Genomic DNA, 13,889 nt, shown 5'->3' with positions numbered 1-13,889 from the left:
TGACTTCTGTGACTCTCTGCAATCAGTACAAAGCGACACTGCCAGACACACGTGAACAGAGAGCAGCCCCGGCGCCGTCCCAGGGAGGCGGAACCGCGCTGTCCCTCAGATGCCGGGGCCGGGTCCCTCTCCCCCGCCCTCTCTCACGCCATCCCCCCCTCACGCCCAGCCCGGCCCGTGGCCCCGCCCCTGGCCCATGACGTCACGGCAGCGACATGTCGCGAGGTCGCCTGACGCGAGGGGGCGGTGATCTCCCCGCCCCCGCGCCCGGCGGACGGCATCGCCATTGGCTGTGCCGGCGAGACGGTCGCGTTCTGATTGGCTGCCGGCATCGCGCGCTGTCGGGCGGGCCGCGGGTGACCGCGGACTCGGGGCGGAGGCGCGGCCCCGAGGGGAGCGCCCCTGACCCGCATTCCCGGCGGATCCTGGGACGGGCTTGGGGCTTGGTTGGCGGCCGCTGGCCCTCGTCCTGAGCCCCTGGCAGCCGCTTGCTGCCGCCCGAACCCGGCTGGGCGATGTGCGTGTGTGCGCGCTTCGGTGTCTTCCGCATCCTCCGTTCGGGTTTGGAAGATCCGCGCACTTGTTGGCATCCCTGACTCCGTGCCTTGTTCTGCTGTGTGTCTGTGTGATTAGGCATCTTCACGCAGGCGGGAAGCAAATGGATCCGCTGCCCAATCCCGCGCCCCTGGCCTCGAAGCTACGGAACACGCTGCTTCGTTACCACAGCGTCGGAGACGGCGAGTGGCGAGTGGCGAAGAAAACCGTGAGTGTCCTGGGCGGCTTCCCGGTTCGTGCTCCACAGGAAGCTGGGGGCCACCGGTGCGGCGGAAAGAGCCCGCTGTGCCTTGTCACACGGCTGAGAAACACTTGGCCGGGCCCTGCAGGACTTTAAGCTGACAGGCTCTGTGAAAGCATGCCTCTAGAATATCTTTAGGATGTGTTTTCCGTGTTCTCAGGCATACTCTGTCATTCCTTCTACCATTTTCAGGGGAGTATCTCACGGAAGAATCCTACCTGTGTAGCATTATAGGCTTGACTTACAACAAAATGTGAGGTACTTAGCATTAATAGTGTTGCAAGAGGCTCACGTGTCCTTCCAACAAAGCAGACACAGCCTGCCGACCTCTGGAATCTCTTGTCGATAAATACTTCATCATGCTTCAGTTTCCAAATGTCTTCCTCTTAAGAAATGAGATAATTATCAAGGCTTCCTCTCATACTCTTTCACTTTTCTGTTTTCTTTAGAGACTGCACATTATCATAAGTTTCCTTCCGTGGAAAGGCATACAGTTGCTGTTTTCTCCAAGCAATTTGCCATCCTCTTCTTTTGAGCTGCCTTGGTTTTTTGTGTTTTTACAAGCTAAATAACCTTTGCTCATGCATCAGGTCTAGGCTGGGTGAATCCTTTGTAGTGCTGTCCTCCACAGAAAGTAGAAGTGTAGCATTATGGTAGTACTAGTGTGGTAAATTTCTTTGTCTTCTTGTTACAGTCGTTTGAATAGGGCTTTTATTCTTTCTTCCATCATGAGCAGGCAATGATAGGACAGAGGTAAGAAGTGATCCAAAGATAACTCGATTATTTGCAAAATTAACAAATTTGCTGTCTGGAGAGGGAGGAACAGAGCATCCAAGCCTTTCACTCTTGCAGTACACCTATATCATCTCTGCCCTATTAAATGTTGTCTGTTCCTGTATTAGTATTCTTGTGTTATATTAGGTACTACTGTATTCCTTTAAAAAAATTACCTGCGTCCTTGTGTTTCAAATTCTGAGGCTTAATCCCTCCCTTCAGCCTTTCCTTCCTCTCTCCTTTCTTTCCATTTTGGTATTGTGCCATATAAAAGACATTCAGAGCTTTACCTACCACAAGGAGATGTGTTGTGCCCTAGAATATCTTAAATTATTCTGAATGTGGTACTCAACAGAACTGTGCTTTAGGACATTTGGTCCTTTGTGCTTATATAGGTTTTTTTGAATCTTATCATGATGGTGCCAAAGTGGTGGCACATGGTACTCCTCTCGACAACAAACTTCAGAGATTTTGTACAGAGGTTCCATTTTATAGTTACATAAAAATCAGAAGATACTGGTTTCTCTATTTTCTTTGCATAATTTTAAAATAAATAGACTACTGCTTGCAAGACTCTTCTAGTCAGGCATCTAGGAAAGAAAGGTAATTAAACCACCCTGTCTGCACCTGCACCTCCTGCACACCTCTGTGACTTGTGTTACAAGACCAAACAGCTTCTTCCAAGCAGAAGTAGTGTTGTCTTCCTGTCTGAGTAGCATCTGGCCGTTGGCTTTCCAGTGGCCTTGCTTTTCCTTGCTAATGTTGTTCAATTTTTCTGTGGCTTTCCCTGCTAAGGTTGGTCCATTATTCTGTGAGTTTTCACAGTAAACTGGTTTGGCCTACCAAACCCTATGTCTGCATAGACTTTTAGCATTTGACTTTGAGAAAGCAAATTTTTGGATTTTTTTTTTAAAATAATAGGAAATTACAGATAAAAACTATCTGAAAAATCTGAAGAAAAGTGTACAGTGGTGCCCAGGTGCCCATGGCTAATGATAAAGTTGGCTGCTTTTCTTCAAGAAAATTGAAGCATTTTCTGGACTTCCTGTAATTGTATGCAAGTGACAGTTAACTTTTTTTTTTTTTTTTTTTTTTTTTTTTAGAAAGATGCAACTGTGTGGCGTAAACCGTCAGAGGAATTCAGTGGATACCTGTAAGTTTGCTTGCACAAGAGATACATTTTTAATGTTCCACAGATGTGTTCTGTAGAATTTAGAAATTAAGACTGTGAATTCTATAGCCCTCAGCTACATAGATCCTCCAGAGAGGAAGCTAAATGGATTACCTGTTGTGGCTGTATGATTTCTTTCTGGCTTTTCAGTTTGATACTTTAATATAGCATGGTGTCTAGAGCAACAGTGAAGTCTGTGGAACACACCACAGGACTCGCATTGGCAGAAGTGAGCAGCAGCATCTGCTCAGAAATGATGATCTAGCTTAGAATCAAGCCTGGATTCTGTAGTCCTGAAGGGTCACTGGGAGACAGCTCAGTCAGTCCTTGGACTCTTGCAGTGACTGTGAGACTTCAAAATACAAAGTGTGGGGTTATGGGGGGTTGTTTGTGTGACATGGAGGCCCTTCCTGTGTGAATTTCTGTTGATGTGGTCTGTTGGTATATGTAGGTTTAGGCAGAGAAATAGTTACTACAAAACAGCACGCTGAAGAAACAAAAAGTCTTGTGAAAAGGTAGTTTTAAAAATTATCTTAAAGACTGATACATTCCACAGTAAATTTAAGTCCTGTTGAATCTGCAGGAGTTAATAGTCCCAGACACCAAGAGTTCCATGGGCCCACTGGCACCAACTAGTTGTGTAGCTAAGCCATTGCCAGGAGGGCAGTGACTGCTGTGTGCAGGTGAAGGCCCCCATGGTTGCTTATGCACCTGGAGAACTAGAAGACACACACTTTGAAGAGCTTTCCAGACACCTACCTGGAAGCCACTGACATGTTCACATGGTCCTCCAGTTCCAAGTATACAGCTGGGATTGGCTCTATACAGAGGATTATGACTGAATATGAGTGTACTGCACAAGTCTTCACTTGTGAATCTGTTGCTTGACTGTTTGCTACCAATAGGAAGATCTTAATGAAAATAAAGTATTCTGAAAATAATGATTTTGATGGATTCTTACCCTTCATGATTTGGAGGCCCAGTAAATCAAGAAAACAAAACCTCTGGTGTCTACTAAAATATCTAATTACAAATGAATGTTCTGTAATGTCATGTACCAGATTATTTTATTTGGTAATCATATGTCACTAAAGCAGAATGCAGTTTCTCATTCATTTGGTTCTACTCCTGTGTTATGATCTGCTCTAATCACAGAGAAGAGTATTAACTCTCTGTGAATAAAGCAGAATGAACCCAGAAACATTTGAATATTTACCAAAACTTAATTGAAACCAAACAAGGCTCGATGTTGATACTGAAAAATTAATACATTTTATTTAATGGTAAGAGGCAAAGAAAAAGAAAGAAATAGAAAAAGGGAGGCGTATTTGGGGGACAGGGAGAGTGACAGAGGCAGGTTGAGTACAAACATATTCCCCCTCTGTGGGTCCCAATGATGTCTCATTGCTCCCCTCAACCTAGTCTTTTTGGTGGTAAGGGTCCCCTGTTTGAAGATATAGAATCCTGTGGATTAATGTATGTTTGGGCAGGTGGGAAAGCTCAGGGGCCTCCCCTAAGGGGGGGCAGGTTTGACATTATTCCTTGCATGACTTTGGATCTGTTGCATCATTTTGCATCACTTGTAGCTCTGGTGCAGGGTCCAGGGACCCCTTTGGGGGGGGCCTTTTATGGGCCATGATACCCTCTTTACATAAGGGTAAATGCCCCTCATGTGGAAGTCCCTTAGATGTGACCTTGCCAGGGTGAAGAGGCCCCACAGCTGAGCTGGTGTGCACAGCAGAGGATGAGCTTTCACTGCCTCTGAGCAGAGGCTTTTTCACTACCTACCCCAAACATCTTCTCCCCCCACTTGGTGTGAGGGTCTGTTCCTCACAGCAGATGGACCTGGGGCTGTGGCCTCTACCCTGAAGGTGCTGGCCTTTATCCTATGAGAAAGTATTTTTATCCCCCAGCCCAGACCTGAGTCACTTTATCTTGTCTCAAATCAACTTACAGTCCAGGGCCTCATTCAGGAGGCCCATTTAGAGTGCTTCTGTGCAGCTTTTGTTATAGAGTTTTACTATAATACGCGAAAGTCCTTCATAAAACTGAGCCATAAACCATAGTATTTCAGTCTCCAACATCCTGTTACTTCTGCTTTATGAAAAATGTTTTCCGCATTATATCCATGATCTCCTTGTTAGTTTAGGTTTACTTATCTCTGGTGAACTCCCTTGCTAGCCCAGCAATAGGAGTAAAATAACAAGCTGTTACAGGTGTTAGGGAAAGAAACAGGGTATTTTTTATCCAGGGAAGGGATTTGCCGTTTATAAAATATTAACTGTATAAAAAAAGACAAATTTTCTCAGAAGTAAATTTCTTGCAAAGAGGTCTTTTCCTGTACTGTTTCTCTGATGCAATTGTCCACTGACTGTACTTCCTTGTACCAAGGTATTAATGTAAGTGTACTGTTGAAAATTAATGGAATATAAAGCATTTCTTTCTAAATGTAAACATGTTTTTCTAGCTACAAAGCTCAAGGAGTGGTGGAAGATGTTACTAACAGAATAGTGGATCATATTCGCCCTGGACCTTACAGGCTAGACTGGGACAGCCTAATGACTTCAATGGACATCATAGAAACATTTGAAGAGGTGAAGGCTTGTTTAGATTCTTGAGGGAAATGTGTATTAATTTAACATTCATTAATTTAACATTCACGTAGATCAGAGCAATTCCAACAGATATGAACCTTTTTCAGCCTTCTTTTTTGCATGCATGACCAGCATTGTGCATACATGGTCTGCATGACCACAGATCGGGCTCTCTGGCAGCATAGTCCTGTTCTGAAGCTGCAGTTCATCTTTTCATTAATTCTAAAAATAAAGGAGTTAGTCACAATTCTCTTGGACGTGGGAGCTCTGGTAGAGTCTGATAAAATTCACATCCAGAGGGCTACAGTGTGATACTGTGTATGCCAAAGCCATTTCATACAGCTTGCTTTCTTCTGTTCCACAACAAATAGTAATAGTCCACATATATGGAAGCTGAAACCTCCCCCTCTTCCTGAAGTGCTGACTCATGTGGCATGGCTTTGTGCTGATACACAAAATAGTTCATACTGAGGGTCAGCTAAAAGAAAGGTAAGTTTTGAAGCTGGTTACAGAACAGCTTGTAGCTTTCCTTTGGTTAATGCAGACATTCAGTATGAATTCAAAACCTTCATCTGGACACCTGGCTTGGACATGGATTGTCTTTTGCTCTATCTCTGAAGGAAAATGTATATGACAAGGTATTTGTCTGTATAAAATTTATACAGACTCTACTGTATTATAGGAAAGCCTGTTTTGAAGAATTGTTCACATTCCGTTTTATTTTTCACTTAGCGGATTAAGAGTATTTGATAGAGTATCTTCAAGAGATTCTTCTTGAGATTTGTTCATGGTTCTTTTAGACTTCCCAAGTGCTCCTTGGTGACTTAAGAGCCACATCACTTTCAGTTGTCAGGCATGCCAGAGTTCTCTAGCTTTAGATCTTTAAACCTTTATGGTGCCATGTATTCTGTGCTCCCACAGCTCTCAGTTGTAGACAGCAAGTTCTTATAAGTTCCAGCTTTTAGGCTGAGAATGGCACAGCCATTCAGACCTCACGGAGTTTGCAGCATAGTTGACAGAGGCCGTGACCTTTGTGAATGATGTTAGCTTCCTACAAGCATTAGGTTTCCCTGTATTCATGATACTAAGATATATTTCTTTTCTTGCCCTTATAATTCTATCACTCAACAAGAACTGCTGTGTGATGCGCTATACAACTGCTGGCCAGCTCTGGAACATCATAGCACCAAGGGAGTTTGTTGACTTCTCTTACACTACAAGCTATGAAGATGGGCTTCTAACATGTGGTAAGCCACCACTGCCTCTGCTAAATTCTTATTTTGCAACAATTGCTTGGCTTAAAATTTGATTCAGATTTAGTAGTAATAAATATTCCAAAAATGGTCTAAGATGGTCTTCAACAAATAAATTCAAGGTGTTTAAACAAATTTAAAGGTGTTTTAACATTTTACATATTTAAAGAATTGTAGAAGCTACAGTTTACCCACGATCCATTCCTTTGTGCCAGGTTTCTCTTATGCCAACTGTGAGGCAGGAGTGTTAGAGACAAGTTGAGTGCTCCAGTTCAGGTCTTAAAGCAAACTGGGATGAATAACAGCTTGCTTCTAGTAAATGGGAGGAATGTCCTCTTAACATCTAAATTTTTGCTTATCATGCTTTCCTGTCTGTTGCAGAGTTTAGATGAACAGCAAATTCCATGCATGAAAATACCTAGAAACTTGTCGTGTGTCTGTCACTACTACTAAATTCCCCAACCAGAAACTTGCATATTTCAAATTTACAGCACATTAACTTTTTTTAATCTCTCTAAAATTAATTTCCCTTTTTGTTCATTTCATTTTCCTTTGTAGGTATAAGCCTGGACTATGGAGAGGTGAGACCAAACTTTGTCCGTGGATTTAATCACCCTTGCGGTTGGTTCTGCGTCCCTCTCAAGGACTCTCCTGGCCACAGTCTTTTGACAGGCTACATCCAGACTGAACTGCGAGGGATGCTACCACAGTCTGCAGTAGACACTGCCATGTCTAGTACCCTGGTCAACTTCTACTCTGACCTCAAAAAGGCACTCAAAACATAGACAAACAGTGACTTAAAAGCCAGTGTGTTTCTTGCAATCAGATTATGTTGTTTACCTTAGCATAGGTTACCTGCTAATTTGAGGTGAGTTACACTTCCTGAATGACACCCAAACCTTTGTGTTGAGAATCCAAACAACTTTAGCAACTCTGCTTTTTGGTGTGATAATTGGCATTCATTCCCAGAGGACAGTTCAAAATGCTTTTTGCTGCTCAGCATTCTACAGCTTTGTGAGGAATAGCCTGACTCTCTAAACCTCCAGTTTCATCAGTCAAAAGCACAAGATGTGTGTGTGGGCTTGAAAAATGCAGCTCAGCTCTCTCCAGCACTTTTGGGGGGCAAGGCGTTCAGGATTTTGGTGTTGCAGGTTGCTGTACAGGCAGCATCTCATGGAAGATGTAATTTTGTAATATATATATTTATATTTACCTTTTTTGTTTGTTTGGCTGTGTCTGTAATTTGTTTTTAAAATTTGTTTTGATTTATGATACAGATATCATATGGCTAAGTTGTTAAATGAGAAAAGTTTTGTCAGGAACCTATTCGTACTTGAGAGCAAAAATAAGTGTTCATTATTGGCATTTCTTCGATGTTGTAACTGTAACTTATTTACTATTGTATATAACAGTCGCAGTGCATAAAGAAATGCCCTTACAGCTGATCCAAAGCTCATTTACGTCATCAGGAATCTTTCCGTAGGTTTTTTTGTGGGCTTTTAATCACACAATTGTTGAAATAGGAAACGTCCAGTGGATCTTCAGTGATACCCTGTACTTCTAAGGAGTTTTTTACTTAAATTTGCATGTAATAGTGTGTGTGAGGATTTCATTTGGTTGAATTTTTGGAAGGTTTTTTTCCTGTATATGTTTCTTTAACTGCAAACCCTAGAATTGCAAAAGTAACAGAAAGAGCTACTTATTTGCTTCAGTGTTGCTGTAGCCATAGCAGCACAGACCTGCCAGTGTTACGGTGCTGTGGAGTGTTCTGTGGTACAGAACTAGACTGATCTTTGCAATAAATTAACGTCTTAAAACATGAGCAATTGAAGGCCAAAGCTGAAGCTGCAGAATTGCTCAGATATGCTGAAGGATACAGGGTTTTTATTTAAGATGCAAATTTCAAGGATATTCAGTAATCTAGTGATTCTTACACATATGTAACGGGCATTTAAAAAATAAATCCCTCCCTGCTAGGAACATGAATTCTTTTTAAAATCTGATGTTAAGCTTTTAATGTTGGTATGTGTCATTTGTGCAGGTGACGTAGTTATTTGCATGCTTTGCCAGTGCTCACAATGGCAAATTTAACTGTGTAGGAATTAGGGCACATATCTTGGATCCCTGATACTGTGGAGCCAATTGTATACATACAATCCAGGGACAGGTAATAGACTCTCAGAAAAACAAAAATTCAGATGAAAGTCCCCTGCAATATTGGCTTTTTTGACACTGGCCACTGTAGCTGAACTCTGAATAGCGAGGACTTTCCTTTCTCATTGCTCAGTCAGAGAGGTAGCAAGAACATAATACCAAATACAGTGGGAGGTTTTTTGGCCTTCTTCATGTTTAAGGTACTTAGCACTGTTTAAAACAGTTGAAAACAATGCATCAAACAGCCTTTGGTGTCTTTGTGGGCAGAAAATGTTAACTCCTTGTTAGGTTCCCTTTAAACCCCTCAGTTGGTGTTCCCAATTTTTTTCTACCTTCCTCGTGTCTGCCAAAGTACTGCAAGCTCACAAGGTGATCATCCACCACCAAGGACACAAGGAATTGCTGCCAGAATCCTCTTCTTTCTAGTACTGGTACTGGGGCAATTATGAAATCTCTGGCAGTGCTGCTCTGTGGGATGAATGATGACATGATTGTAGAGGAAACTCTTTGAAGTGTAGCCTATTTTTTCTTCCCAGTTACAAAGATTACATATGCACTGAATCTGCATATTCATGTCTTCTCTTTTTAGAGCTTCTGGGACTGACTAATGGAGGGGTTGTGATACAGATGTACATGGAGAAAAATATTGCCTCTCCATGTAAAAAATCCAGATTAAATCTGCACAGAGGAGGCATTTCAGTGCTGGAGAAATGAGTCAGATGGAACAGAAGGCACTTACAGGAGGATGTCTGCACAACACCAGGCACTGCAGTAGTTACTGTTCAAAACACCCATTTTAGGGGCTCTGACACATGTACAGTATCTGTCCTTACTTAGTATCCAGTGAAATGGCTTTTTCTGGTTTCAGTAAAGACAAGTTGGTGAAGCACAGAGCAGCTGAAGGAAGAACTTGAGCTAAAATGAGAAAATAACTAGTGTATTTTTGTATACTGATACTTATAATATAAATTTCAGCTATATACTAATACAGAGCTAGAAGAAAGATGTCCAATTTCAAATGTATTTATTTGAACCTGAAATTTACATTATTTTTATATAGCTATAGATGGAGAAGGACTGTTATTTAATCAGAGTACATCCGAACCAAGAAAGCCACAATGTCAGAGCCTCTTCTCCCACTGTTGCATTTTTCTTATCTTGAGTTAGTGGACAATCTAGGTGGAGCCAAGAGGGTTAAAACAGGAAAGCAGTGGCAAGGACGAAGTGCAGGAACCCATGTTTTGCTTATGTAGGAGAAATGGGAGACAAAGTAAATGCTTAGTATAGATTTCTGTCACTTAGGAGTATAGTTATCCAGAAGTGACTTTTGAACAAATTTCCCAAGAACAGCAGATATCTGGTTTTGCTAGACAAATGGCATGTATATAGACACATCAGAATTATTTTTATATGGCTAATATTTTTGTAAAAGACTTTTTTAGAGGTTTGGGCAATGTGACACTTCACTCTTTGGCACTTTAACTAGGTGCTTTGTATGTGTGTGGGAAAGGTGACTGAAGATGACAGTTTTCATGTTTGGGTTCTGTTCCTCATCTATAACCTCCAGCATTAGGTTTTGTAGATGTGCCTGTAGATGTGTAGAAGATGCAGAGATGGGGTTAAGCTCAGTTGAGAGGCCATCAAAGTACTCTATGACAGCTGGCTAGGAGGTAGACCAGTACTTCAGAGAGATGGTCTGTGTACAGGCCTTGATCTCAAATTTGATGAATTTATAAATGTTAAACATGATGAGCTTATAAAACACAAAGGATCTAATTCCTCAAGTAATCATAAGTAACTAGAACAGTTTTGGTGTGCCCTGGTGGTTCACCCTAGGAGATTCACTGCTGTAAAAATAGCCATAATTCTAGTGAAACCAGTCAACTTGTGCCTGTGTGTGGAAAGTCAAAGTCTGTTTTAAGAGTGGGTTTAGCTAACTGTTCAGAATGTACATGACTGTATTTGTACTTTGAGTGCAACTGCAGAATAAATTAAAATAATGGATTCCAACAGGCTCATGTTGTAGCTTCTTCAAACTTATGCAGCCATATGTAGCATTTTTGGCGAGTTATGTCTGATGATGCAGTTAATCTTTAGCTTCATGGTGATCTCTAATGATACCAGTTTGTCTCCTTAAATTTGAAAGCTGTAAAGCCTGCCTTCACTTCAGAAACCTGATTTTGACTGAGGAAAATGCCCAATTGAAATGTCTTGAAAGCTGTGCAAGTAGGATTTCCTCAATGCTTCAGTTCTAAAAATGTATATGCAGGAGTTTTTTATGATGACCCCATGACTGTTGTAGTAGAACTTTATTATTGTGGCTTAGTATTATTTACTCTTTTGTATGTTTAAGAAGTGACCTATTAACTGTAAACATTAAGTTAATCGGAAACACATGAGCATATAGCACCTGGCAGAAGGCATATAGATGTATATTAGGTGTATAAAATAAGCTTCAACATGTATGTTGATATGTGTTTAATTAGCACCTATAGAAACAAAGAATATCCCTTTATCTTCTCTAGAGCCTTCCCTTGTTTCTCTTGCAAAGCTAGCATAAAGGCAGTAGAGTTCTGTAGCATTTTACTTTGGTGGAAAGAGTTGCAGCCGCCTTCTGCTGCTAAAAGGAACTGTCATCTCTGAGATACAGCACACTCTTGTAGGGCATGTATCATGTCACTTTCTGCAAAGTGTGGTAGGGATTAGGTATAGAGGCCGCTTGAGATCTTTGGAAAATCTTTAAGGACATTAATTACTAGAATTGTTAAAACATTGATGTTCAAACACATTTCCTGGTGAAAGGTGGCAGAGATTTTAAATCTACACTAAATATTCAATGTTCTCTAGAAAATAATATATCCTTTATATATAGAAAATAATATATAAACCACAATTTAAACTTTGTAACACATACTGCCTTTTCCCGTCCTTGTTGGGCTGTGCTGGTGACTCAGTTTTACTGTTCAGATACTGACTGCTTGTCATGGAGTAGACCTTCCTTAGGACTGTGCCACTAGCAGAGAGACAAGCAGACACAGATGGCAGCAGATTATGGCAGGAGATACCTGTGCATATTTCATAGCTGACCTACATGATAAGAAATGAGACATCTGCATTAAGGAGCCTCAGATACCAACACATTACTCAGAACTGCCTTCTCCAGAGTTACTCTCTTTAATACATTTATTTCAGTGTTCCATGACACTAGGAAACCTAATAATCCTCAGAAGTTTTTCTTTGATACAGTAACCTAAATGGAACTCTTAGAAGATCAGTTACTGCCCAAAGTGTAATCAGAAATTGACCTTGTTCAAGCTCTCACTGGACCAGTTTGGCTCTGCCCTGGGATTCACAGGGGAAGAAAGCACTTCCTGAGCTCTGTACCTGGGCCTTGCTGGCCTGCCTGCCAGCACACACCCCTCTCTGAGGCAGTTTATAACCCTTAACAGAAAATTACTATGCCAAGATTCCCTGACTGTCTCAGCATGTCAGTCTGAGTGCTGCCTGCAATTAGGGTTCCAGTCAGGGAGCATTGCCACTGAGGTGTTGACGTTACTAATTCCATCTCCAGGGTGCACTGGGAAGGCAGGGCAGTGCTCCATCAGATGCATTTGAGCAGCAGCAAACATGAGTTCAGTCAACCCATGTTATTTGGGTGCCATACAACCCATCCTTGTCTGTATACCTAACAGGATTTCAAGCTCCTCAGAATTTGAGGGGGGAAAGGAAAGAAAGCACAGCATACCTGTTGACTGGAACAGAAGCCATTTCTCCACAAACCACTGTCTCTTCTGCATACAGAATGACGGATGCAGCCTGTATGTGCACAGCCATTTTCTGCAGGATTTCACAGTCTCCCTGTCTCAATCAGCTAAATGGAAATAAAATTTTGTATATGCTCAACATATACATCTCTGTTCTGCTGTGTGCCTCCCCACCCACACCATGGGAATAGAACTTCAGGAGAAATGAAATTCAGGAAATCGGATGCCTGCCACAAATACCAAAGAAGTAAGGAAGAGGGAAGAGACCCTTCATGCATGTTTTTTTAATGTCAAATGAAAGTACAGAGAATTCAGCATGGATGTAAAAATACTGAATCACTTCCCAAAACTACCTGCATCATTGGATATTTGAGACATAAAGTTTCTGGGACATGTACAAGGTTGAAGGAATCAAGTGTTTGAACTGCTGAGAAGGACATCATAACTACAGAAGCCCAGGGCTCTTTAAAGAGGAAGACTGTGCCAGGCATCAAGAGAAATGCAGAAATTTGGTGGTTATGAAGCAGGATCATTATTTTTAACTCCCCAGCTATCCTGTCTCATGAAAAGTTTCTCTGACTTGTTAGATCTTTCTTATTCTCATTTCCTTATTGGTCTCAAGCTCACTATAAAACCAGTGTAATGGTATGTTGTATCACGAGCTCCAGCTCAGCTATTTGATGTGCTATTTTGAAGTCAGCCAAAAGCATACAACCCTTAAGCTCCAGGGGGAGCTCAAAGCCAGCTCGATCCTTGCCCTCATCTTTCCTTTGGTCTTTTGACTGCCCTTTTCCATTCTTGTGATCAAGATGATTTCATGAAACTGCAGTAAAAATGTATGCCTTGCATTAGTTTGGGAAGAGATTCAGCAACATCCATGGAAGTGCCTTAATCAGACCTTTTTTTTTTTTTTTTTTTTTTTCTGGAGCACTGTTGCCATGCAAAATGACTTGTAGAGTGTATAATAATTTATTTCTTACATGGCTCTAGGATGGAGAGATTTTGTAAAATTGTCTCCCACAAAAGGATATGAAGAGACTTTACATTCAAGCAGTTTGCAAGACTAAGGAGTTGGAGGAGGCAAGAATAACAAGATGCATCAGTACCAGGCAAGAGGGAACACCGCTGAAGGTGGCAGATACAGGAACGGAGCAGAGAAATGAAAAATAAAAAAAATCCTGTCAATGTGTCAGTCTTACACTGTTCTTCATTCAGGTACCATGTGCAGCACAAGTAGTCAGCCTTTTCTAAAGGCAGTAAATCCATATTCAAGCAAGAAGAGGAATGTAAGACCTCTGGGGTAAAGGTTTGATGTATGATGCTGAGAGAGGAGGATGCTGAATGAAGAAGCACATTAATAACCTTTGGATTAGGTTGCAGAAA

General features: G+C 41.6%; 1 protein-coding gene across 7 annotated transcripts; it reads left to right on the top strand.

Annotated features, from left to right (window-relative positions):
- Nucleotides 1–337: 337 nt before the first annotated feature.
- STARD4 (StAR related lipid transfer domain containing 4) lies at nt 338–13,662 on the top strand. Of its 7 annotated transcripts, none has more exons than XR_010745911.1 (7): nt 338–517; nt 634–763; nt 2,674–2,723; nt 5,209–5,335; nt 6,468–6,582; nt 7,147–7,456; nt 13,497–13,662. XR_010745911.1 is itself a non-coding variant. In XM_066339863.1 (6 exons), coding segments are annotated over exons 1-6 (651 nt in total). In that variant the 5' UTR covers nt 339–515; the 3' UTR covers nt 7,374–11,207. The 7 variants fall into 7 exon arrangements, 5 of the variants coding, with proteins under 5 accessions (XP_066195960.1, XP_066195964.1, XP_066195962.1 ...); XR_010745912.1 differs by lacking the exon at nt 13,497–13,662 and adding an exon at nt 12,435–12,971; XM_066339863.1 differs by lacking the exon at nt 13,497–13,662 and having other exon boundaries at nt 339–517; nt 7,147–11,207.
- The last annotated feature ends 227 nt before the right edge of the window (nt 13,663–13,889 follow it).

This window comes from Sylvia atricapilla, chromosome Z (genome assembly GCF_009819655.1).
Source record: "Sylvia atricapilla isolate bSylAtr1 chromosome Z, bSylAtr1.pri, whole genome shotgun sequence".
NCBI lineage: Eukaryota > Metazoa > Chordata > Aves > Passeriformes > Sylviidae > Sylvia > Sylvia atricapilla.
Note: the sequence above shows the minus strand (reverse complement) of the source record. Positions and strands in the feature narration are given on the sequence as shown.

Excerpts from the sequence above, each read along its gene's own strand:
- STARD4 (XM_066339863.1), top strand. Across the intron at positions 2,724-5,208 it reads GAGGAATTCAGTGGATACCT|CTACAAAGCTCAAGGAGTGG; the intron begins GTAAGTTTGCTT and ends ATGTTTTTCTAG. Across the intron at positions 5,336-6,467 it reads TCATAGAAACATTTGAAGAG|AACTGCTGTGTGATGCGCTA; the intron begins GTGAAGGCTTGT and ends TCACTCAACAAG.